Genomic DNA, 26,760 nt, shown 5'->3' with positions numbered 1-26,760 from the left:
GCTCCAGAAGCTGAGCAGTCAGTGCCACCAAGAGAGACCTGCTCTTAGATGCAGAGCCCCCAAATGCTGACATTCGAAACATCTACTGAGTGAGAGAAGAAAACAGCGTCTCAGTAGCAGACCCTCGAGGCTAAGCTTTGTCTGCTGTCACTGTGAACTCTAGTGAAGATTGCGCTACTGGGAATGCTGGAAGAAGAAACAGATTGTGGGAGAAACTGTGGTTTTGCCCTCAAAGCTGCTGTTTTGACAAGGCGAAATTGAGTATGAAGATTGGGATTTTTTTCTCTTTTGTTGGAGTAGAGTTCTGTTTAAAAAACAAACAAACTTAAAGCTTAAAAGGTTAAGTAAGCTCCTGCGCAATGTAGCAAAAATATAAACTCCAAGACTCCAGATGGAACATGCACCAAACAACAGGTAGCCAAGTTATTTGGTGTTTTAAAATGTATGAGGACAGGGAAACTTTTCATCTTGGTTACTTAGAAGAGCATATATGACAATATAAAGGCACATACATACACACTCATTTGTATATACATCTATATATATATATATATAAACATCTTCACATATGTACACATACACTCACATAATACACATATAGGTTTATATGTACTCACAAAACATACACACATACACTCACATATATAAACACACAGCTTTCTCTCTCTCTCTCTCTCTCTCTCTCTCTCTCTCTCTCTCTCTTTCTCTCTCTCTCTCTCTCTCTCTCTATATATATATATATATATATATATATATAAATGATAATTCTTTTAAGTAATGACTCCTTTAAACTTCCTCTTGTGTCTTATGGGTACATTCTAAAACAGCTGTGGACCAAGTTCATACAGCTCCTATCCAGACACAAGAGAGGAGGGACGCAGGCAAGGATGGCTGGTCTGACCCCTGCTTGTGTCAAGAGCCAGAATTGAGGTTGGCAGAGCTGAGCCTGAGTCATTACCCAGCTCACTCACAGTGTGCTGGACTTCAGAAGTCTGTCCTTCCGTTTGTGTTGTAGTAGGAGCGGCGGGGCTGCTTCCCCAGCACCCCGGCCGCCCACATGGCTAGCTTTATACCCGAAATAATTACACGGAAACTGTATTCTTTTAAACACTGCCTGGCCCATTAGTTCCAGCCTCTTATTGGCTAGCTCTTACATATCGATCTAACCCATTTCTAATATCCCTGTAACACCACGAGGTGTCTTACCAGGGAAGATCTTACTGTGTCTGGTAGGAGAATCATGGCGACTCCTTGACTCAGCTTCTTTCTCCCAGCATTCTGTTCTGTTTACTCCGCCTACCTAATTTTATGTCCTATTAAAGGGCCAAGGCAGTTTCTTTATTTAACCAATGAAACAACAGATAGAAAGATGACCCTCCTCCATCACGTTTGCATAGGCACTATGTCCCCTCTCTCAGCATTCCTCTTTTCATTTTATTTTCATGTTTCCTTTCAGATAAAGGCCAAGGAACAAGTCACTCACAGGTACTGTCGTCGCATTTGTGACATGGGTTTGGAGGCTACTGTGTTTGCTAAGCCTGGTTTGGATGCTACTGTGTTCGGGTAAGCCCTTGTGGAGGTTCTCTTCTTTCATAGGATGGGGGCTTTTCTCCCTTTGGTGTGATGATAATAACAGAAGTAGCTTCTTACTTAGAGCCCTTAGCCAGACACTCTGGGCAAGTTCTCTCTTGATCAGTCTCTCTGCTATTTATACATAATGGAGGAAGGACCTAGGATAAACTACAAATGAAAATTAAAACCAGACAGAAAATTTTAAATGTTACAGAAATGTGATGAAAACGGTAGAATCAGATAAAATGATAAAAATTTTCTAAAGGGAACACAGTATGCCTGAAAATAAAGATGGTGTATAAAGATGCAAAGAGCAGCATCTAAAGGTGAGTGCAGAAGATAAAGGAGAAAATATTCAAAGAAGGTGAGAAGCAAATTGAGGAATTTAGAATCACCCAGAAGTATAAATAAAGATAACTACAAAGTAAGATAGAAAGGAAAAAAGATTGAAAAAGAAGTCATGTATAAAAGATGAGTTTTAAATAATTAAATATTTACTCCCAAATAAATGCAGGTTTTAAAGATTACTAATAAGACAGTAAACATGAACAAAGAAACAGCTCAGAGAGATGTCAGTGATAACGTCTGCTAACAAAACTGACAGCCACTGAGTGTGCTTTTACAACCTTTCCTACACACTAGAAGGTATTACCGAATTAGCTTCAAGAAAAAAGTGAAATGACTTGGCAATCTTCTAGTTGAGTTGACTCGCCATAGTGTAGAATGTCTGAGTAGGAGGCCCAGGTCCCTAATGAGTAGCAATGCTTTAGCAAGCGAGAAGGGTGTGTTTCCAGCAGGACGTCCACCCAGGTGTTTGAAGTGTAGGTGAGGTGAGAGGGTAAGGACAGAAGGTTCAGGTGGGTGAGCTAAATCATCCCCCGCCTCTCTTCTCAAAGCATTACACAGGAAAAATGGTAGCTTTGGTGCCGATACAGCATAAGGAAGTATCGCTATGGAGACTTGATTTCTTATGTGTATGTGTGTATTCTGTGTTTGTTTGTAGGTGCACATTCGTGCTCAGGTGTGTGTGCATGTAGAGGCCAGAGGTCAACTTTGGGTGCTGTTTCTTGGGTGCCAGCCACCTTATTATTTTTCAGATAGGGTCTCTCCCTGGTTTATAGTTCATCAAAGAGGCCGGGCTGTTTGTCAGTGAGCTCCAAGATCCGCCTCTTTCCACTTTCCCAGAGCTAGGATTACAAGCAAGCACAATGCCTGATCTGGTTTGTTTCATTTTGTCGTTGCTATTGTTTTGTTTTCACAGAGCTCTGGAGATAAAATGCAGGTCTTTATGCTTACATGAAAAACACTTCACTGACTGACTTGCCTCTCTGACCCGAGGCATTTGGTCTCTGTACCCTCTGGAAAGCCTGCTGCAGAATAGAAGAACAAGTGTCCAGATGTTCTGTTTCTTCAGGTTGTGATGGGCTGTCTACCTAATCAGCCTACCAAATTCCTGCGTACGTGGGGGGAGGGTGGCTCAGGATGCTGCCTTTGAAATAAGCCCTTGAGTTAGTCTTATGACTAGGAGCATTCGAGCCAGTGGGACAGCAGGGTAGTTTCGTGCTACAAAGCTGGAACTCCCTCAGAAAAAAATGAAGTGCTTAGTGTTGAAGGAAGCAGCTGGAAGAATGCACAGATCTACAGACAAAGTGATCCCCACAATCTGAAACTTTTTGGCTTAGGTAGTTCCTGAATCTTAAAGCATTTATAAGAACGTCCCTGAGGTTACATACTCAGTATCAACAGCTATGAAGGCCCTCAACCAGCCAAACTGCTAGTTATGCATTGAACTGTAGGGATGTGATCTTTTCTGGTGATACAGGTACCTTGAGTCATCCCTGCTCCTTTAAGTAACCTCAGTAAACTCCCTTGTGCTCTAAGCTAGACCTGGGTGGGGACTTTCTTTGCTCTGCTGCTAGGGCCTTATCTTGGGTGAATATATAGTGTGTCTCTTCAGGAAAAGGCACACAACAACACTTCCCTCTGTTCCACCAAAGTTTCTGCATTCCTGTCCAAGAATAGACTATCCTTTCCATTATTGCCTAAGAATGCATGTTTCCCGTCCCTTTGCCTTCTTCATCTCAGCTGCCTAAGAAACTGTTGCTCCTGGCAGGATTATAGATGGGGGCGGGCAGGGGTAATTTCCTCATCAGCAGCTTAGCTTCTGCTTCAGCATCCAGTGTGGAGCTGGCTGTATGTAGCAAAGGCAGCTGATAATCCAGTGGCTACTTTGCTTACTCTGACATGCATAGAACCAGCAGGCTATGTTCTAGTAAGATCAGAGTTGCCTCCAATGGCAAATGAACTGGTCAAAAATTAACATAAAAAATGGAGTCCTCTTCCATGTGACCATAACTAAGATAGCTTTATTAGATGAGCTAAACCAATGACCATTAGTATATAACCTAGATGAAAACATCGTCATAAAACACAACAAAGACACAAATGTGAGAATGGAGTCTTAAGGACATCTGAGAGGCTGGGAGTTGCATGATACGTCCCCCAGGCATTGTCTGTAGATGTGTATTCATGTGGAAACATTGCTTATAACATGGAGTTTCACCTGAAAGTATTTGTGAAATTTCTGCTGCTTTTCAGTTCTCTTGGGTGGATGACAGAAACTCAGCATATTTTAAAACACTGGGAATCAGTCTTTATTTGACAAGGCACCTAGAATATGATGATTTTTGTAGTAACTTTTGTCTCACAGCATGGCTACCCTTTGATGGTGCTAGCACATATAGAAGTTTCTGGAATGTTACATGAGGCTACTACCACTTACCTCCTTGAGGCCAGCCTAAGTTATAGACCCCTGGGCAAGTACATGCTGGGCTCCAGTGCAAGATGATGACGTCAGGTTTCCTCTCCACAACTTTCGAGAAGGGCAGTGTATTTCTGTGCTGACGTAAGTCAGGACCTGTCCCGTGTTCTCCTGGAGTTCACTAGCCAGTGAAATGCCAAAGTCAAAACTGAAGGCTCCCCTACTCAAGACCCAAGTCTCGTGAAGTTTGAGGAAAGGGCTGCCTACATTACGTGGGACCAGATGGGAACATGTGCTGGAAGAAGCAGGTATCTGTCAGCATTCGCGCAGGCACACGTGAACAGCAGCGTGCTGGGTCACTAGCACAGAATGTCTGTGATGGTCAGAAAACTCACGGCCTCATCCCATTTGGTCATTCTGCCTCCACGGGTGGTAATTTTGCTAATTTGGGTTCCAACTATGAGCGACTACTCTGTCATTCTGCTCCGGGATGGCTTCTAGTTCTGAATACCTCTTTTACTAGGTTGGCTGAGAGGAAACAGAAACCTGGGGCCACTCAGCCTCTGGTGAAGGGTTGAAAATCTTGGTCAAGCCACAGTTCTATCAACCTATCCTTATCACTTCACTTGGTAAAGTGACTGGGAAGAAGGTAACTATTTTCGGGGGAGAATCAGGCCTGTCTCAAACTGTTCTTGTCACAGAACATGGACAGAGTTCATTGTGGCAAATGAAAGCATATAGTCAAGTTGCTGTAATACACGTCTAAAGAAACCTAATAATAAGATATTATGTACATCATATTGGAAAGTTATTTTATTTTATTTTTTTATTTTTTTTTTGGTTTTTCGAGACAGGGTTTCTCTGTGGTTTTGGAGCCTGTCCTGGAACTAGCTCTTGTAGACCAGGCTGGTCTCGAACTCACAGAGATCTGCCTGCCTCTGCCTCCCGAGTGCTGGAAAGTTATTTTAAAAACATTTATTGGATTTTAACAGTGGAAGCTTTTGGTTTCTAGATTTTTCTCATGTACTGTAACATTTTGGGCTCTTCTGAGTCTCTTTTTCATGTTCCCTATTTATACCTGAAACCCTTCTTTTGTAAAGGATTTCAGATATTTGCAACTAAATGCTGCAGGTCCCTATGGGCCCTGGAAAGACAGAGACCTTGACCCTGGCTATTCTTTGTCTCAGCATTTTTGTGAGAAGACACAGAATAAGAGGGACATTGGTTTCTTTGTTACACTGCTTCAGTTACAGCCTTTCACTGTCTTCTTTTGTATTTTTTTTAAAAATCTTTTTTTTTATTAAGGGAGGAGATAAATACACAGTTGAACAAATTGAGCCTTTTACAAGACTCGGTGAAACAATAAATCCATAGAAGGCACGTGTCAGTGTCCTACAATGAAGCTTCACGCAACATTCACTGACACCGAGTGTATACAAGTGGAAAAGGCCGCCCAGAGGGGCCTCAGAGCTCCTGCCGCTGAGGATTAAGACCCAAATGTCGTCAGGCATCTTGAAGCTACCTTTGGCAGAAGGTCTCTGACTGTTGCTGTCAGTTTTAGACATTTTTTTTCCACAAAACAAATGAAGAGTCTAACCCGCATGTCCCCAAACTACATTTTATTTATTTATTTATTTATTTATTTAGGTACAATGACAACAGCTTAAAGGGGGCCATTCCTTGAGTCAGTCTAAAGTTTAAAAACGCTGCTTTTCTCTGTGGTCTGGGTGATAGTTTCTCTTCTACTCCTGCAGCTGAGTCTGTGAAGATTCAGGAACTGGGAAAGGATAGTCAGGGTTCAAGTCAGCTGTCTTTTCTGCCAGAAATAGTAACCCACCTGGTTTCCTATTTGTCTACGAAAGCAAAGCTATGCTTTATGATTTTATGGCCTCTGAAGACAGCGTCTTAATTTTGGTATAGAAATGAAAACTAACCGCATAGTTTTATTCCATTTTAGTTCCGGAACAGTTACTGCTTATTTTATTCATTTATTCATCAAAAAACCATTTACTGAATAACTACTGTCTGCTAGGTATTCTCCAAAGCACTTCACGGACAGACCCAGGAGCAAAACAGGGCAAGAAGAGTTATGAGTGTTGGTAAAACAGGAAATGGTTGTAGGCTTTCCTTCTTTCTTTCTTTCTTTCTTTCTTTCTTTCTTTCTTTCTTTCTTTCTCTTCCTTCCTTGCTTCCTTTATATTTTTTTTTTATAATATAGCCCTCAGAGGGTAGAGGGATATTTATGAACAAGATCTAAAGGAAAAGAAGGAGCAAGTCATGCAGGTATGGGGTATCAGGAAGGGGCATGTGTTGAAGATATTCTGGGTAAAGCATGAACTAGATTCAAGCGAACAGAGAAAAACAGGTCAGAGAAGGAATTATGGGGGCCAGGGAGGGTCAGCAGGTAGGTAGGGCAGATTACTTGGGTGGCTATAATGGTCACATGACTATGCTATTGTGAGGGAACTGGAAGATATTGTGGAGGTTAGTGGAAGAGGGGCATATTTTGGCTTCTCGTTTGAAAGCATCATGCCAGGTAGGAAGTGACCTGGCCCCAATCAGATCATGGATATACCGAGTCTAAGAAAGGCCACATTACTAGGATATGGTATATGAAAGATTAAATTAGGAGTGATGAGGAGATTTTTCCAGTGTGGAAGGATGGGATTCACATTGTGCCAATCTGGGGAAGATCATGAATTGTTTATTTATTATTTATTTATTTTTGTGTGTGTGTGTGACACAGTACTCATCCAAATGAAGATGCTTATTAGCAAATTAAGCATATCCTCAGGAAGGAGGCGAGGGAAGGAGATGAAAATGTGGCTTCTGCTGTTGTAAGGTGCTCTTTAAGGCTCCAAGGTTGAAGATATTCACCTAGAAAGGGACTGTCCAGTACTAGCTGTTAGCACATGCCAGGGAATGGGGAAGTCCAGTGCATAGGAGCTATCTCAAGAAGCATTTCCTGGCTGTGACAAAGACCTCAGAGAAGCAGCACACAGCCAGAGTTGGTACCTGCACTGGACGGGGAGGCAGCCACTGATAACCCTTGGCAAAGCCACTATCCTGGGGATGAAAGACCGGTGTAGGAGTTCCTTCTGTTTGTGTGTTGCTTTCATTGGATAATTAATAAAGAAACTGCCTTGGCCTAGTTGATAGGACAGAATTTAGGTAGGCAGAGTAGACAGAACTGAATGCTAGGAGGAAGGGTAGAGGGGCAGACGCCATGGATCTCCTGCTTGAGATGGACGCTGGTTAGAATCTTGCCAGTAAGCCACAGTCACGTATCAATACACAGATTAATAGAAAAGGGTTAAATTAAGATGTAAGAATAAGCCAATAAGAAGCTAGAGATAATGGGCCAGGCAGTGTTTAAATGAATACAGTTCTGTGTGGTGATTCTCAGGTGTAAGATAGCCGGGTGCCTGGGGCGACAGGCAGCCTGCTCCTCCTGTTAAAAAAGACTGATTTAAAATAGCTCAGAGGTTAAGGGAAAAGATTCAGTTAGTGAGTGCACACAGTTCCTCCAGGGGAGTTTGTCTTTGAAGGGGAGCAGACCCACAGATGGAAGTGAAATTGGGTAGCGGGTCCAAGGGTAGGGTTGTGCCACAGGACACTGTATCATCAGGGGTTGAAACCCTCCCGTGGAATGGAAGGTATTGGCAATGCTGAAGAGAAGGCGGTGGGGTGAAGCAATGGCCATTGTTTGAAAAGGATGTGGAACACACGCCAGGACCAATGGGAAGAACTATGACTTTGGGAGCTTCTGTCCTCATCCTACGGTCATTGATAATGTTTCACTAGACAGCACCAGGAAAATGAGAAGCCAGGGTGTTTGTAGCAGTTTCTAAATGGATACCAAAAAGGATCAAGCATTTGGAAGGGTGGTGCAGGAAGTGGCAGCGGGCCAAGGGCTGAATACGAGAGCAACACAGGAGAGTGGCTGGGAGTGGGGGTGGGGGCTCAGAGCCTTTCTCAGTAGATGAAAGAGTTTCAGAGAAATGGGTATTGGGAGAGTGAGGTGGGATTTTGATATGGAAATGGCAGTGAGAAATTACTGTGTGTCTTGTTCCTGTTAATACTCCGTCACACGTTTCCTCTGTGTATTGTAGCCCTTGTGGGGCTAGGGAATCTTTGGCTTAGAGCTTACCAAAATCTTTCCAACTGCAGCAGGAGCATCTGTAGGAAGCATTTCTTGAAGAACTGTTGTATTAGTGACGGAAATGAACACTTGACAGTTTTGACTGGAAGAATTTTTCAGGAAGATACGTAGAGGTACAACTATATCCAGTTTTGCCGAATTTTGACCATTCAAGACACGTTTGCAAATAAGAGGTTTAAAAATGTAACCACTCATAGGCGCAGTAAAGGAATACTTTCCCTTCTAGTATTATAGACTTGCTATCTCTCTGCAGCTGCACTTACAGTTTAAGACAGCTAAAATGTAAAAAAAGAAACGTGTTTAAAACATGCGGTTTTCCAGTGTGCTCAGCTGCTGTCCTCTCCCTCATGGCTGCCGCCCTACACGTGAAATTCTGACTCAGGAAACGTTCAGGTCCCTTAAACAAACTACATTATGCTTGAACCTGCGGGAAGGGAGAAGCAAAGGGCAGCCGAGGCATGGGTGTTTGCTGGGTCCGATAGCGATCCACTGCTGGGAATGAACACGTCTTCCCGTCAGCACTTGCCAGTCCTTTGTTCTGCAAAGCAATTTGCTGTCTATAAGAGACGAACCATCAAAACCAAAGTCACGCAGAGTCAGCGAGTGGGTGCAAAGACGATCACACACAGCCAGAGGTTGGAAAAGCTCAGGGAATATATTTTTTTATTATTATTTTCAATTGTATGTTATAGATTTCACCCAAATGTATAGCAAGATTTTGATCTGACTTAAAACAGAACAAACCTCATCCAGGGATCTTCTGTTTAGAAACTTTAGGGGAGACCTTTGTTGTTCTGTGTTGTGGGCTTTCATGGGCTGGCATGTGCAGAAGAATAAGTCTCAGGTGGTTTAATGCTGTGGACATTGCTGACTTTCACAAATGTCTATGGAGAAATTTCCAGGCCAATGGCACAGTATGGAAATAAAGTTGGCACTGGAGAATTCTTGGCCAAAGCGGAGATGCTATCAGCTGGGGACCTGCGAATGGTGAGGGACGTTTACTCTCTGCTGGGCTCTGGAAAAGAGATCATTTTATGGCCACACTGTGTGAGACTCATGGGAAGACAACTCATGTTAGGGTTCCTCATTCTGCTGCAGTGAGCAAGGCCAAATACAATGGCATTGATGAGACATCCCAGCCGGTAAATGAAGAACAATTAGACTTTGGGGGTTAAATTTTGTGTCATAGTCTTTTGTGTAGTCTCAGAGAAAGCAAGTTCTTAGTTCATCAGATGTATAGTTGCTTGGGACACTTAGATTTAATTTTTTGGGGGAATGAACTAAAACTAAGTTGCTAATTTACAACTGTCGAGTACCAGAGAGTCTCTGGAATGTTTGGAGCATGGCAGATTCTTTTTTCATGCTGTCCTGCAGCACGCTAAGGTCAAAGTCTCACTAACACCTATATGTTCTTTCTCAGCAGTGATACAGCACTTTGTATACCGTCAAGCAGTCAGCACAGAGGCAAGGGTGCCGGTTCACGTGGACTTTCCAAGACAGCACACACAGAGAGCTTGCACGGTTCGAGGATGCAGTGACATGAACTCGTACACACAAAAACAGCAGGGAGAGCAGTTTTTAAGGAGAACTCTGTGGACTGTGAAGTCAGACTTCGGCCCTTCGTTGTCAATGGACAAAACCCAGATGGCTCCAGCCTGAGTATCACACCTCTCGCTAAACTACTGCACAGGAGGGACCAGAGACACAGCCATCAGGGTATCACAAGAGCACACAGAGAATTGTTAGAAGTAGTGACAACAAGAAACTACAATGGCTCTGAAAAATGTGCACTCAGTGCAAGGTTTGTTAGGTGTGCATCCCAGAAAGCCATGGTTGCGTTAGAAGCAGGGGACCCTGTCTTAGTGGCCTCATGAGAGTTTGCCTCAAGCTGACTTTATAAGAATCATAATCATACAAACAAGTCTAAGTCTTAAAGTATAAAATTCCTCCAGAAAGTTACTGAGCTCTAACTAAAGCTATTAGGTTTCACGTGGTAGTCAATATAACTGTTGCTTGTATGCTGTGGGATTCTACATATGATCTGTACGGCATCCCAGTCCATCTACCTCCAGCTTTCTCTGGATATAGGAATCTAAGCTACAATGTCCTGGCTGGCGCTTAAGCACAGTGGTCTCTTCCTAGGTCCTACGCCCACGTTATGGTGTGAGCACGCTCAGTGGGTTTGCTGATGGTCAGCAATTTAGCGTGTTGAGTCTGCACAGGGGTACTAAAGCTTAATTTGGGGAAGCCTCTTCTTTCTTGTAGAAAAACAGAAGTCCGAATAATTTCTAGGAACAAACCTTTTAAAAGGCAAGATAAAAACAGAAGAAATTTTAAATTACAATAGGTAAAGAGATCACACCCACCAGAAAAAAAAAAACAAATAGAGAAAAGGAAATCCACCTCCAAATTTGGAAACTGTAAGATGAACCACAAGGGCACCATTCTGCTTTGCATGACCAAGGTCTCACAATGTAGGGTTGAGACCTGTCATAACTACTGGAATATTTACTTTTGAAGATAACTGCTTCAAGGAATTCTATAAATGTGTTTGAAGGGGCAGAGATTTGTGGGTCTCTTTTAGATTTGATTTTGCCTTATGCTCAGTGCAAAATATTTGTACAAAAATATAAAAGGCATGGCTTGATGTTTAACGTCTGTGTTTTATTTTGTTTTGTTGGCACCAGAAAAAAGCTCATGTTATGTTATGTCACTGTTCATACTGTAAACAAGACGGCATTAATATGTTTCCTTAGGGTTTTTGTTCCAATGAATCTAGATTTTAAAAAATACATTCACAAACTACCTTATGTTTAAACACAATGATTCCCTTTTATTTCTTAACTGTACCCAAAGTCCCACAATAAAAAAATCATTTAAAGCTGTGTGTTTTGGATGTATCACGTAGAAATAAGAACGAAACAAAACAAAACATAAAAACGAAGATCAGTTTGCAACATAATTTAAGAAGCCTCTGGTTCAAACTGTCACAGCAGCAATATAAAGAGCTGGTGGCAATCACGTCTGGAGACAAGACCCAAATCCCCATTATCTAATGTTCATATCAGCATCCAATTTTCGCAGTTGCTAAATTTAACCCAGAGCTCTTGCTGAATTTGTCCCCTAGAATTTGTAAAGACAGTGTTGTTCAGCAGCATAACCCCAGCAGTAAAAATGAGAACGGGAGGGTTTCATTGCTTCTGAGAGCTAAAGGGACCATGATGGGTTCATCCTGGGGGGTGCCTGGAGACCACCCTCATTGCACACCTATGTGTTACCTGCTTCAGATAACTGCACACGACCTCACCCTTGGGGAGTACAGAATAAGCTATAGGCCGGAACTCCAAATATTTCCCCTTCTCATCCCCTTTGGCCAAACCACCAGATTAAAAAGGTACCGTTCTCCTAACATATGCTTCGTTCTCATTAATAGTCCACTAGCTGCTCATTTGTTTAGGCAAAATCAGTAGGATCACGATCTTTGTTTTTCTTTTTCTGATCCATTTACAGTAATTGCATTCTTTAAAAACAAACCTCATTAGGTTTTTTGTCATTGGAGATTTTTTTTCTCCCTCCAATTTTTAAAGAACAATTTGGTCAACTACTGTTTTGAAAATATTCAATACAGCTGAGATTGCCCAGTTGAGCTCTCTATATGTCTCCTGGAGATAACACTGCTGTGATGAACAGAGAAACGAAACCAAACAAAACGAGGTAGGTTAAAACAGGAAGCACAGCACAGATACCATTTCGCAACACCTGGATACCATAGGCGGCCATGCTCATAGCTTTGGGAAGAATCCCAGCCAGTCACATAAAGGGTCAAATCATTCGAGTAAGGGTTTAGAAGGACACAAGTCAACCTGAACTAAACACATACACACCTCTGCACAGATGTTGTTAACAGTATGTTGGGAAGTTTAGAGGAACATAACGTGATTAGGGTCTCAGAATTTTGGCCAAAGCCTTGCCTTCAGGTCCCCTAAAGTCTGAGCTGTTGGTGCCTGCAGTGTCTGGGGCAGGCTGGAGAGTCTAGTCCCTTGACCCAGTGCGAACACAGGCAGCTCAGAAACTTTTATTAGTAATTCTTCTTTGTCACAGTTTTTATCTTGAGAAAGTGGCACCCTTGGGAGGGAGCTGGGTTTCCAGAGCATGGCTGTCATGTTAACCCCAGCTCCAGGAAAGATCTCCATCAGTCTCAGTCCTAACAAAGCCCAAACGAAGGGACCTCTTAGTAGGGATGCTTTGTGCCTTGAAGAAAGAACGCATGTGTATTTACATAGACATATTAGCTCATTTCTCAGAAGCTCCTTCGGGGTGACCCACCTGTCATCCCATGTTTTGCCCTGATCTCTTGCATAATAATCGAGGGACAATGGCATCCCAGAGTCCCTCCACAGTCACAAGACCATTCAACTCAGTGGCATCTCTGTCCCATTCAACAACCTCCATCCAGAAAGGGCCATATCAAAATACGGCCTGCCAGACTCACAACATAGCAGTTGGTTTTATTAGATTAAGGCTAGTAGTTTAGCCATTTAAAATCTATTTCCCCAGAGAGGAGAAAACCAGCTATTTTGCTTCTCTTTCAAAAATTCATTAGCCAGTAGCAATTAAAAAAAAATCAACAACAACAAAACATCCTCTTGGGTTGGTGAAGGCAAGAGAATTCTTAAATTACCCGACAACGCGGTTATGGCCTTCAGTACAGGGAGATTAGGTACATTTATTGTGCTGTCTCTCACTACCGGGAATTGGAGATTTTACAACATACCATATACTTAAAGCTAGCAGGCAGACAGAATTAAAAAAAAAAAGTCTAATTTCCCAGTATGCATTCTTTCCCCATTCTTACAAAATAAGGGGGTAAAGAAAAAAAAGTTTAAAAAAAATCCCAGACCAAAAGAACTGAAAAGCCAGCACAAACACAGCTTAATCATAAAAGCACACAATTTTGTTTCTATCCCTAACTCCGAAGGGCACAAGGTCCAACTGTGTCCACAGACAATGCAGCATCCTCGGCATCTCCCGGACATTCCTGCCACCTCTTTCTCTCCTTCTTAACCAGGCTGCAACACTGAAAGAGGGACTCTATTGGGAGGGACGGAGGGAGAGGAAATGGGAAAGCGGGATGTTCAACCAGGCCTTCTGAGTCTGCCTCTAGACTGGCAAACGTCCACACGAGTTATGTTCTCTTACATTAGAAAGAACATCATGAAGATAAGTGCCAAGTGCTCTTCCGTTACCAGTTCATCATGGAATTTCTGTTGAGGGTCATGAAAAACACTTGGCTACTTCCTCCAGATCGCACGGATGCAAAAAATACCTGTTTGGAATTAAAAACAAGTTAGTTCAACTTCGTGGGTTTTTTTTCCCCCTTCTCTTCTTCAACTGTACAGCCATTTTTCTCTCACATGTCCTACCCTTGCAACACATTCAGTTTCTCTGGCCAGTATTTATAGTGACATTTCAGACAGTGTATTGCATGGAAATCCTCCTGCCCTTACGTTTTCTCAGATTATTATTTATTGCTGGACTTCTGGCCTGGGACAATGATTATTTCTACAAAGGTTCAGGGACACTCTTTCTCTCCCTCATGAGTGACATGGAGGCAGATGAAAGAGAACCCCTTAATTCCCAAACTTATGGGCAACATTTTGGGGCCTACTGACAGTTGTACAACTTTGGTGTTCAATTTTTAAACTTAAAACCAAAGATATTAGAGTGGTTATGGTTGTCTAGGCTAAGGTGTTGAATGCCTGCCCAGCCTGGTGCCTCAGGGTTGGCACTTGGCCTCTCTGCTGATGCTGGCAGATCCCAAGCCAAAGGAGATAATGACATTAATAAGCGGAACCACAGCCCATTAGGTTTGAGCCAGTTCAATCATTTTATCAAAGGCTTGGGAAAAGTGAGCAGAATTCAGATTACTGCTTTCTTGAGCTGAATGTCAGTGAACCACTGCCCCAGGAAAATAATATTTGGGGCTGTACAATAGCCCTTCAATCAGTCAGTGTTTGTGGTTTGAGGAATGAGTATTCGTCCCTACTGCTACTTTGTCCTCATGGTTCCTTAAGAAGCTTGAGGAATTGCCTGACATTTAGCTGATGCTAGAGAGGAAAGTAAAGCTACTCTAGGGGTCAGAGACTCGAAATAGGGGTGAAGGTGAGGGTTTGTTGGAAGGAAGGGTTGCTGTTGGCCCCATATGTACATTCAGGGACTAAATTAGAGGCCCTTGCCTGAGAGTATGGGCTGGCCGAGGCCTCCTGGGGTATGTCGTCAAGAACTGCAGGGCAGCTGTCCATACCCAGACATTTCACCTCTTGGGTTCTAGGCCTGTAGAAGTGTTGGAATCGTACTTGCTAAGTCTAGTGTCTGATGCAGTCTGGTAAGTTCCCTAGAACCATCCTTGTCTCCCCCAGCTGCCGTCCATTTGATCACACGAGGTCGTTAGCAGCTAGCCAGGGTCACAGAATCAGCTGCCGTCCATTTGATCACACGAGGTCTTTAGCAGCTAGCCAGGGTCACAGAATCCAGACCCATATTACCAGGGTTGGATGAAGACCAGTCTGGCCTCTGGGGAACTGGGGTGAACAAGGAGATGTAAACAGCTCAACGTACCACATTCCTTCCTACAAGTGTTCAAATCTGCTGCTGGGGGACATGGTTGTTAGGCTGACTATAGTCTTAGAGCATGGGCTGGCAAATGTAGATTAGCTACTGGGAGGGCAAGGGAAAGCATGGTCACCTCAGTGGACTTCTGTGGCGTGACTGATCATGCTGGACAGACATGGCCACTTACATTAGAACGTAGCCCCCCCTGTGACATGTCAGGAGACTCATGGTTGGAATGAGACAGGACATGGCAGGAGTTGAATTTGTGATTTTGTTTCTTGACAATGAGTGGCAGTTTTTAGAAGTTCATCTACATGTCAGATGTTTTACACTTAAGGGTGAATAGAATGTGAAAGCTAAGTCCCAACAGTGTCTCTATGAAAGGCCTAAAGGTAAAAAGCATGAGGCTGACCCACCGTGAGATGGTGAATGGTGGGCCAGCTGCTCTAAGTGCATAGGAGAGTCTGCAATGGTTGTTAATCACCAGAGGCCCACAGGCCACAACAGGTACTAAGAGTTTACAAGGAAAGTTTAGATGTTTTATATTGGTTTGGAGGCATGAGTTATAGACTCTGAATGTTCACATGAATCAAGTCAGGCAACACCATCTCAAGATACCCTATTGATCCCTTAATACAGTTGTGACTGCAGCATCAAGGAAAATGAAGGTTTCACAGGTACCTGGAGGTCTCTTAAAAGGCAAACACTAAAGCAAAGTTGAAACGGATTTACCTTATCATTTCTTTCACATAGAAACTTTAACCTTTGAGCTCGCTTATGCATAAACACTCCATCCAAATGTCCTGTTTCCACTGACCGGATCTCAATAGCTTTCTCGCCCCAGCCCATTATCTGATTGGAATGAATGTAGGCTGTCAAAAGGAATTTCCAAAACTGCATTAAAAACATTGGATGGGCAACACTCACAGCATCTGTTCACATCTTAAGCACAAACAAAGGACAAAGGACTTGAGGTCAAACAGACAAAGCAAGTCTTACAGTGTTAGTCACAGATTTTTTTTTTCTTTTTGGTGTGGACTCAAATGGTTGTTTCACACTTCTTGACTCTCATTTCATTGGGGGGGTGTAACTGCTGAAGGAGATAAGGAATGGTCAACCTACCCACAGAGGTGGGCATTTCTCCCCACTGGAGCACCACATCCTTCGTGATCCGGCCGTAGGTGTTCACATACACCCCCTCGTCCTCGTAGCAGACCAGCATTTCCATTCCATCCGTTTTGGGCAAGATGACGATGGCGTGAGGAGTGATGTTGCCCTGAATCTGGGGGACGAAGAACGCCCAAGAGTTATCTGACTTAAAAATCCAGAAAACCTCTTGCCTTTTATCTTTAAGAGTTGCAAATGAAATTTTATGTCACTTTTCACTCTAGAGATTGACATCTACTTTAATGTAATCACATCTCTGGTCAAATGTACCTCTGTCTACACATACAGCTACTTCATCTGGAATCCGTCTTACCGGTTCTGAGAACAGAAACACCGCGTGTGTGGAGTACTGGTGTGCTAATCTGCGGACCACTGGTATACATCATTTCTAGTCTACAGATGAGGGTACCATGAGAAACACTGAGTGTGTGGAATACTGGTGTGCTAATCTGCGGACCACTGGTATACATCATTTCTAGTCTACAGATGAGGGCACCATTGGAAAACTTTGTTGCAGATGAGGGAACTGCATCTCAGGGTGGAGTGACTTGATCAAAGCTACTCGAGTATCTGGCGGTAGACGGAGACGGGCTCTGTGCACATCTCCCTGACTCTGAGCTTCTTGGGTTCCCACAAGATCGACTGCTTCCACAGGAGACAAGAATGTCAGGTGCCTACAATGAGCGCATGAGTACAGGGCCCAGAATAGTCACCCGAGAGCTCTAATACCAGAATGACCCACATTAGTGATTTCTTTGGGATAAAAGGTAGACTTAGCCTACTACTGGTCACACTTCCGAAATAAGCATAGATTGCTTGGCTCTATGGGAAGGGAGGTGATACTTCTACTCCTGGCTCAGAGTCTCATATTATTCCAACATGTGATCGACAGACAGGGCTTTGGGGGATTGAAGACAATCACAGCAGTGACCAAGTCTTAGCATTGATGTAGACATGTAAGGAAAAAGCTATAAAATGCAACATTGGGTGACAACTGCATGTGTGTAAATGCATCCAAACACATGCACAAGGACTGTGACAACTGCATGTGTGTAAATGCATCCAAACACATGCACAAGGACTGTGACAACTGCATGTGTGTAAATGCATCAGAACACATGTGCAAGGACTGTGGCAAGTGCATGTGTGTAAATGCATCAGAACACATGCACAAGGACTGTGACAACTGCATGTGTACAAACGCATCAAAACACATGTGCAATGACTGTGGCAAGTGCATGTGTGTAAATGCATCAGAACATGTGCAAGTACTGCAACAATTGCATTTGTGCAAATGCATCAAAACACATGCACAAGGACCGGGTTTCTTTAAAATTCTCAAAATGCCAACCAGCCGGAGACCAGCCTCAGACTATCCTGAGAGTTTGTTAGCCTTGGATTCATGAAACAGAGCTTACACCACACGGGCACGCATAGGTCCATCCATGCATTTCCCTTAAAGGGAATGTTTTAGACCGTGTGTCAGCATAGTGATCTGAATATCATATTGCTAATAAAAGAAACTTGAGTATGTTGGGTCCTGAGCCAATTTAATGATAATGAAGATAACCTTACAGAATAGGTACTTGGAGTCCCATCTTACAGCTGGGGGAGCTGAGGGTCCGCTATAGCCAGGTTCAGATGTACTAGAACGGGGGTGGATCCTAGTGTGTCTGCTCCACCACTCCACAAACCCTCAGGCTGATGGAAAAAACTGGAAATAGCAGAAAAGTGATTCCCCTCCCTCAAGAACTTAGTATCTAGTCATTGTCTTTCTCTTGCATAGAATCAAAACCTGAAAATGGGAACTCAACTATTGTATAACATAGGCATTTCACCTTGAAATCCAAAGAAACAAGATGATAATCTCAAAATAATGCAATTTTTTGTGCTACTTAGCTTGAGGGAGTAATAGAATCTTTAAAAACATCTGTCTGCTGATACCCCAAATTCACAACTTTTAGAGATGATCATGATTTCAATTGAAATATAGGCCCAACCCAATCTGTCATGCAAGCTGTCATGCAGGTGCAGGAGACAGTCCGATTCCTGAAACTTACGTGGGATGGTATATAGATATCATAGGAGTTTCCAGAATCAACATCAATTACATGGAAACCAGTGTGTGAGCCAAAAATGACCTTTAACCTTTGACCTTCTTCTACTGTGAGGTCAACAAGCAGAGGCTTATGCTGAAGATCTGCAAAAGACTTTAAAAATCACCTCATTAGTATCCACGTCATTAAGAGAGGCTGTCTTATTTCTAAGGGTTTCACTTGACCACTGTCAAAAGGAAGTGAGTGTTTTCCATCGAAACGCTAGGAAAGCATCTCTTTCAGGCTCAGGTCTACTCATGCCTGATTCCAGGAGAAAATCTGTATTGTCTATTTTTCCCCTCTTTCCCTTTCTTATCTTGCATAGTAAAAACTGTTTAAATTGTCAATTTTGATAGTGGCATGTGTGTTAAAAGCTTGGTGACTGGATACTGCTTCGCATTGTCCTCTTGAGAGTGCACAGTGTGCAGTGATCTATCTCTATGACACCCTCTTTCCTAGGTGGTACCCAGGTTCATCTATGGTTGTTACCTTCGAGACCAGTCTGGGCGCGTCACTGTGTTAAAGCTGTTGGAGATTAGTGTATGGTTATGATTTCCCTGTTGGGACTGTCAGTTTCTCTAAACTTCATGCTGTATTCTGAGAGTCATGTCTGGGGGCTAAGAAGGGGGGATGTGGAAGATGCATCACAACACCCATGGCTTGGCTTGTCATCAAGGATTTAACTGGAAAGCCAAAGAGGAGAGCTCAAGCCAAGTTTGTCAGAGTTCATAGCTGTGAAGAGTTCCAGTCTCTCTTCCTGTGTCCCGATTCTGTACTTTTATCCGATATTGAGCTCAAGGGGATGATCCGAGAAACCTCAGGTGCCATCAACATTGCTCCCTCCCCATCTGTTGCTGCCATTCTGACAGCCCAGGAAATTAACGCCTTTTGCCTTGCTCTAGGGAAGGTTCCACAGCTATTCTATACCAGTCTTTCCTATTCAAGTCCTGGCCTCTGTGCTTCCTCTTCTAGGTTGGGTTTGATCTGCCAAGGGGAGTGTTTTGTTCTTTCACAGGCTGTGGCCAGGACCCTGAGGGCTGTGACTTCAGAATCACAATGGGAAGGGAATCTTGTGTGAAAAGCTTTTCTGAAGAGATATTTTGGCAGCAAAGTAGCACCACATTAGCTTTGGGAGTAAGTATTTCATTGGTATTATGAATATAATACAATACAAAATTCTTTGGCAGCAAAGAGGGCCTATGGAGGAAATCCCATTCCTGCTGAAGAATCTGTCATCCTGAGCAAATCACACATGGGCATTTGAACTAAAAGAACAAGACAGGAGTGGAGCGGTTCATTCTCTGAGAGTACTTACAAAATCCCGGGGCATACTTGGTTTTTACATACAATGGGTGACAAGAAAGAATAAATAAAACCCCAAAAGCCAATTACAGCCATGAAGGTAGGGAGAATGAGGATCAGTGAGAAATATATAGAGAGAATGGGAGATAAATTCACATTGGATATGGCTAAGCTATGTGGTTCTGAACACATCAGTGCGTTTGGAAGTAATGGTTCTTCTGGCGCTCATCTTTTATATTCTGGGGCCAATGGGACAAAGCATATTAACATCCCACTCTTGCTAAACCTCACGAGGACCCACCCGATCTGTGATGAGTGCAGACCAAGACAAGACAAGCAAATGCTAGGACAAGCAACATGAAAGTGCAAAGGAATGAGGTCTTCTCCCTGAGTGACTCCTTCAGTGTTCCCTTCAGAGACGTCCTCAAGCAATAGGAACTGGACAAAGAATAACCGAGTCCTAGTTTATTCGGAAATGTCAGGGATGCTTAGAAGATCTGGGGACACAGGGCTGCCACAGGTCTGCGTTTTCAGGCAAACACCAGACAGTACTTGGCTTTCAGGGGCTCCACGGCAGAGATGGTTGTGTAATGTCGTGTTTGGTACTTTTCCTGGTAACTGTTCCAAGCTAAATGACTCTTGAAGTCAACAGTTCCTAGACCTCCAGTGGGGGAGGACAGTCACAGGTCTTAATAGGATGAACTGTATAGAATTTCTAATATTTGAGTCCTTTGAAATCATGAATTCAAGAGTTGTTTTTAAAGTCAGTTTTTCTCTATGTAATAAAACTGATACTGGCTTATGTGGAAAATAGAATTCTGACAGAAGCTGAATTAAACAAGCAACGTCTGTGCTTACCTTAAACGCCATGAACTTGTGATAAGGCTTAGGAGCCCAAGCATATATCTCCACTGCATTCTTTAAGGCAATCACCAAGAACTTGATCCTCTCATATTTAACTGAAATGGAAGAGTAAGAGTTTAGACATGACACCAATCCATCCAAGAATTGTTGCATCAAAAATGAAGACCTGAGTAAAGCCACGCCTGTCACAGGCCTGTCACACGCCTGTTACACGCCTTCCACATGTCTTCACACTGGAGGGCGCTGTCCTCGGAACAGGTTGACATTTTTTTTTTTTTACACACAAACTTAACTTCTTGTAGTGTACCTGGTTGACACAATGTTACAAGTTTTTTGGTTTATAGCAAAGGATGGGACAATTTAAATTTAGATGTGGATATTCACTTTGATAAGGACCTAGCCGTCTTCTTATGTTAGATTTCACATCTTGTATGTTTACGTTAATATAGTTATAGCAAGATGCTATAACAATTAACAAACTCATCAAAACATAAGCTTATCATCTTATTTGCTTATTATTCACATTTGAATTCTAATGACTAAATGAAACAATTGTTTTATTACTAATGACAGGTGAAATAATAGGAGCCTTGGGTTCTGTCAGTGGTTTATTTTTAAGGGCTTTATGTACTTTGACAAATCTTTTCATTATTTCTGAAAACAGAATGTTATAGATCTTCACTTTTTGTTTTATGACTTCCTAATTACACAGTCTTTGTGTAATGAAACCTGATAACTAAAGTATTTGGGCTAATAAATGTCAAATCTACTTAAAGCAAATTCCACAGCTTTTTCAGAGCCATGCTTAGCAGCAGTTCTAAATTTTCCCATACTTGAATTGCCTGCTTTTTCCTGCTAACAAGCATGACTTTGCAGTAAAGAAACATACAGTCTTCACGTGTGGACGGGAGGCTGCCTGCTGCCTGGTGGGAATGACCTGGGCTGCATTTGATACTTTGTCACACAATCAGGTTAGGTCAGAGAAAACTGCAGTTTCAGAATATGACAAGAAAAGACCAACTAATTCTGGTTCCCAAACCAAAACACCGGAGGAGCCTGAACGTCAACGGATTGCTATGGAATAAGTACTCCCCCATGTGGTCTGGTTTGGGAATAGGACGGAGCCGTTCAACATCCCTCTCTTCCTGTGGCAAAACTGCTTAGCAGCTTTCTGCTTAGCTGTGCTGTATTAGCTGCTGGGAAGCACACAGACAGCGCGGGGCTGTGGGACGGTATTTTACAGCCATCGGGTGTTGATGAACCTCATCTGTATTTCCCTCCCTCACATCTTTATCTTTTCTAAAGAAGTGCATATAAATAAGCCCTCTGTATTATAAAGATTACAAAACAAAGATCCTCACTTGGATCCTCTAGTTCCTAGTCACTGTTTCCTGGTGTCTAAGAATGTGGAGGAAAGGGGAATGGAGACTGTCCTGGATCAGGGCTCTCTTTAGCTGTAAAAGGTAAAATACTAAGGTCCCAGAATAGGATATTATGAACAGCTTGACTTATTTTCTGAGTTCCTTCCCAGCATCCCCCCCTTAGTCCTGTTTCCACTTTCAGTTGTCAGTCATTTGACACATGGCTGGACAACTCCAGAGATTACAGTTTCAAACCTGTGCAGTGCTTTCCTGGGTCTGCATGTGGGCACATTTGGAACAATGTCTAAGCCCCACTCCATACCTTTGTTCTAATTTCTTCAGTTAAAAACAAACCTTAAGCCAGGTGGTGGTGGCACACGTCTTTAATCCCAGCACTCAGGAGGCAGAGGCAGGCGGATTTCTGTGAGTTCGAGACCAGCCTGGTCTACAGAGCTAGTTCCAGGACAGGCTCCAAAGCCACAGAGAAACCCTGTCTTTAAAAAACAAAAAACAAAACAAAAATAAATAAAATAAATAAATAAAAACAAATCTTAAACACCATGTATATTTCACAAACCTGCAGAAACTTCCTTCTCCATCTCCATTTCCAACTGATAAGTTTTGTAGGCAAATATTCACAAAAGCCACATAGCTAGTCTCAGCTCCAAATATGAACAGTGTCTATTGAATCCACAGCATGAAAAGAATCAGCTTTAAGACTGATCCTCTTCCTTACAGCTCCGACTCAGGGCTCTTCCACAAACCCCGCTTCCCACCTCCCACCCAAATGCACTCATTTAAAGCTCTGATTAAAGCCGTCCGGAGAGTTCGGATCATTTCCCATCACAGCTATGTCTTGTAGCACAATATGGCACCCTTCTTTTTTTGCCCTTCCTCATTTTTTAACTTCTTTGCTTTCTGTGTATCTACGCAGATATGAACCTTCTTCTAGGAGGTGACTTTCAGCATGGCCAAACAGCCATGACGAACTCAAAGCATTCCCTTGTCTCTTGGGGCCACTCCTCCAGAATGCTACACCATCTTGTTCTGCAAGCCTGTGGCAAAGCAGTCGCGGGTTCTTAGCCCTTGTTCTGGGCACTTTATCTTTTCCCTGAATCTCCAAGGCTTACTTATTTTTTTTATTGTAGTGGGACATATCCTCCTGCAACTTTCCCAGAGATGGTGCCTGGCATGGTATGTTCTGGAGTTATGGAATGCCTACAAATATCTTCCTTCTGCTCTTAAAACTGAAGCACAGTTTGATAGTATGATGTTTCATTTACATGTTAATTTGACTGGGCCATATCATGTTCAAACCTTTGGTCAAATATTATCCTAGGCATTTCTGTAAGTCTTTTTCTGATGAGAGTAATATTTGAATTAGCAGCCTGGGTAAAGCAGAGTGCTCCAGCTAATAACTGAAGGTCTGAGTCGAATGCAAAGGCTGAGGCTTTCTTCTGTCCTCAGTAGAGATATGTGTCTTTCTGCCTCCAAACTCAGGTTGAACTATCACTTCTTCTATAGGTTGGAGTTTGCTGGGTTTCTGCCTGGAAGCCCACCGTCAATTCTCTGGGTCCCCAGGCTTTTGAACTTGAATGAAATCACACAATTGACCTTCCTAGGTCTTCAGATTCCCAACTGAAACAGGTTTGGGACTTCTTAATTTCTAAAGTTCTGAGAGCTAATTCCCAATAATGAGCCCCTGCCTCTGTCTGCATTCCCATCTGCTTCTGTGAGGGCGAGGGGTGTCTAACTCTAGCATTTTATGTGCTATAATGTGGGTTGAAATGATTGCTTGAGACTGTTTCATGTATTGCAAGGACAAGGATAGCTGTGAGCCCCTGATCTCCCTGCTTCCCCTTCCGATGTGCTGGGATTGCACTGCTACACCTAGTTCATCCATTGCTAGGATTGAACTCAGGGTTTGTGCATTGAAGGCAAGTACTACACCTAGTGACCCTCTAGATAAAGATAATTTTGCCTTTGGAAGTTTGAAGCCTTGCTGGTTCTGTTTTCTAGGGGTTCTAGTTTTGTTTTTGAAAAGCTCCAAGAACCTCTGATTCTGGGTCTATTTTACATTTGTTGTTTATTAATTTTAAGGATTTCTCATTTCTTGTATACTAAAATACTATATTGGCACAGCTTATTGTGAGCTTTCTTTCTGAGTAACTAAGCTGAATTCTCAGGATCATTTTGATCTGGGATGCCCAGGCCTGTCTCCAAGGAGATGTTCTCTATCTACTCTTTCTCTCCTGTGCTCTTCCATCTCTACTTAACTATTTTCTCTCTTTTTACTGAAGCTCATATTTTGAACCTCAGGTTCAACTTTTATTTCCTTATTTTTTTTCTCTTTTTGAAATGATTCATTTTCTTTTTATTGTCGTTGTGGTCGTGTGCATATGTGCGTACGTGGGTGTGTGTGCACACATGTGCCAATGTGTGTGGAGGCCAGAATGGTGTCAGATCAGCTGAAACTGGAATTACAGGTGGTTGTTGGCTTCCAAATGTAGGCGCTAGGAACCCAACTCCATCCTCTGGAAGAGCAGTAAGTGTTCATAACCCCCGAGTCTTCTCTCTAGGCCCTCTAAGGAGAGGGTGAAGTCCTTAGTGAATATGTTCTGTTCACACGGGCACAGCCATGTCTAAGACCTCAATGTCTTAGACTCATGGGAATAGCAAAGCCTTCCTCAGGTCAGGCTCGGGGAAATTGCAAAGCCTTCCCTGGTCCCTTTGTGCATTCTGATAGCAGCGTGTGCAGAGAATGTTGACGGCCTCCTCTCCTAGGATGGCTATCACCCAAGACTGCTTCCCCACAGAGCCTACAGAGAAGTCTGCTTCCGTATTCACCTGTAAACATCAGCTCTGCCTCCTCCCTGGGCTCTATACAATAATCTGACTCCCTAGATTGATATTTAGAAGAGACGTAGAAGGGAAATTTCTGGATGCTGGTGCTTCTCCGTCACTGTCACCATGAGGCAGATTGTATGAGTGTCTGCTGTCTTCACCCCGCCACCCAGTCAGGTCACCACTAAAGCTGTGCAGGTCACACCGTTTGCTTTAGTTCTATCTACTTCACAGGCAAAGTCTTCACCTCATCTTTACATCCTTTACATGCTAAGATTTTTTCCTCTTTCATTAACCTCCCCAACTCTACTCCACCTTTAGAACACTCCTATTCTGTTCTCTCTGACCCCAGTGACACAGCTACTTTGGGCCAGTTTTATGACTGTCTCTTATTTGCTGATTTCTCTTCCTTTGATCCGATCAACCTTGGGGGCTTATTGCATTTTTAAATTTTTTTATTGTCATTTTAGGGCACTTTGGGAGAAGCACTTATAAATATTCAAACTGAAGCCTGGAGTTTTATTTTTCTAAAGGCATTCTCTGAGTTTCATTAATCTGACTTTTGGGGGGATAATTTAAGTTCACTTTGGGTCCAGCTACATTTTAAACTGATGACACACACAGCATCCGCTGCATCCACACAGCATCCGCTGCATCCACACAGCATCCGCTGCATCCACACAGCATCCGCTGCAGATAGGAAACACTGAAAACACTGAACCCAACACTTGGGATGCTCATTCTGCCAAACTGAGACTTACCAACTTTGTAATGGATACAGCCTTCCAGGTCCCCGACTGTGATCCAGCCCTGCTTCTTTTCCACTTCCGGGTCATTGTGCAGTATTCTGTTTCTTAGCCATGAAAGATAGTAAACACGCAGCTTATTCTTCTTTCCTGTTGAAATAGCAGAGTTTGAAATTCAAGCGCTGTGGTAGCCTTTCCTCCTTCTTCCCTCACCTACATTGTTGTCTGTGTTGTTGCTGCTGCTGTGTCTGTGAGGGCAGAATAGCCAGTGTCCTGCTCTTCCTCTTTGTTACCCCTGTCCGGACTTGTAACAGCTTATCCTATTGTTTGAGTCAAAACCCACCAATTGAACTTCTTACCTTCAAACAGTTTCTTATTTTAGAAAGCTTCTCTTACTCTCTCTTCCCAAGTCTGCTGAACATGGTAAGTTCTAAGTCTATAAACAGAGTTCCAGAACCTTCTAGAGTTGATCTCACGAAGGCATGTTGACAAATGGGCATTTTAGTCTACTTATGTGTGTCTTATCTCCTCTAATTTTCTCTCCCCTCTTTCTACCTCCTCTGTCACATCAAAGACACCTGGTAAAAGTTTTTATTTAACTGGTAAGACAAAGGAATTTAACAGAAGAAAGAGGAACAAATTCAGCAAAGCAATTTGAGTTCAAAGGATGATATTGGACAAACCTTCTATGTTAAGGTCACCAAAAGGAATATTAAATAAAAACACTGAAGAAGAAAACAAAGATGTGGACTTGGAATTCAAGAGAAGATTCAAAGTTCCCTTTGGTAAAGAGATTCAGCACATTCTCAGGATGATAAAACAACTCAATGGCATGGAAGATTTATGGGGAGCAGAATGAATCCATTCCACTGGGTTATTTGACCACCACAGAGAAGACACACATTTTTATGGCTCTTTATTAATGAGGAATTTAGGCTTGTGTGTTTTATTTCTCCCATATTTCCTGTTTCCTTAGAGAGGTTTTATGTCCTACAGATGGAGTAGGCGCTAGAAGAAGAGCGTTCATTAGAGCATCCCTCCCTGATGTGACAGAGGACAGCCAAGGGGCTGGGGCTGTGGGAAACACAGCTGGCAGCTGTTTGTGTAAGCAGAAGCCCGGAGCCCCGGTGCTCACGATAGCTCCAGTGAGCTGACCAGTGCTCTGTCTTCCAGTGCTAATAGGACCTCAAGAGTTCAAGAATCCCCATTCTTATTTTTATTATCTTTTCTCCCTCTGTCTCTATGATAAGAAGTAATAGTTCTACACTGAGGA

The 26,760-nt window shown here is 42.9% G+C and overlaps 1 protein-coding gene across 9 annotated transcripts in view; it reads right to left on the bottom strand.

Moving 5' to 3' along the window:
• Window positions 1-6,514: 6,514 nt before the first annotated feature.
• Window positions 6,515-26,760, bottom strand: part of Tnik (TRAF2 and NCK interacting kinase) — a 404,440-nt gene continuing 384,194 nt past the window's right edge. For 7 of the 9 annotated variants that reach the window (XM_075951104.1, XM_075951107.1, XM_075951100.1 and 4 more), the window contains 6 exons: window positions 25,503-25,637; window positions 20,531-20,631; window positions 18,335-18,484; window positions 16,230-16,389; window positions 15,840-15,979; window positions 11,139-13,821 (listed from right to left, as the gene is read on the bottom strand). In XM_075951104.1, the coding sequence (XP_075807219.1) occupies window positions 13,738-13,821; window positions 15,840-15,979; window positions 16,230-16,389; window positions 18,335-18,484; window positions 20,531-20,631; window positions 25,503-25,637 (770 nt within the window). In that variant the 3' untranslated portion in view covers window positions 11,139-13,737. Of the gene's footprint in view, window positions 9,474-11,138; window positions 13,822-15,839; window positions 15,980-16,229; window positions 16,390-18,334; window positions 18,485-20,530; window positions 20,632-25,502; window positions 25,638-26,760 lie in introns of those variants that run through there. The other 2 variants (XM_075951102.1, XM_075951101.1) reach the window with 2 other exon arrangements.

The sequence above is a fragment of the Microtus pennsylvanicus genome, chromosome 16, assembly GCF_037038515.1.
Source record: "Microtus pennsylvanicus isolate mMicPen1 chromosome 16, mMicPen1.hap1, whole genome shotgun sequence".
NCBI classification, from domain to species: Eukaryota; Metazoa; Chordata; class Mammalia; order Rodentia; family Cricetidae; genus Microtus; species Microtus pennsylvanicus.
Note: the sequence above shows the minus strand (reverse complement) of the source record. Positions and strands in the feature narration are given on the sequence as shown.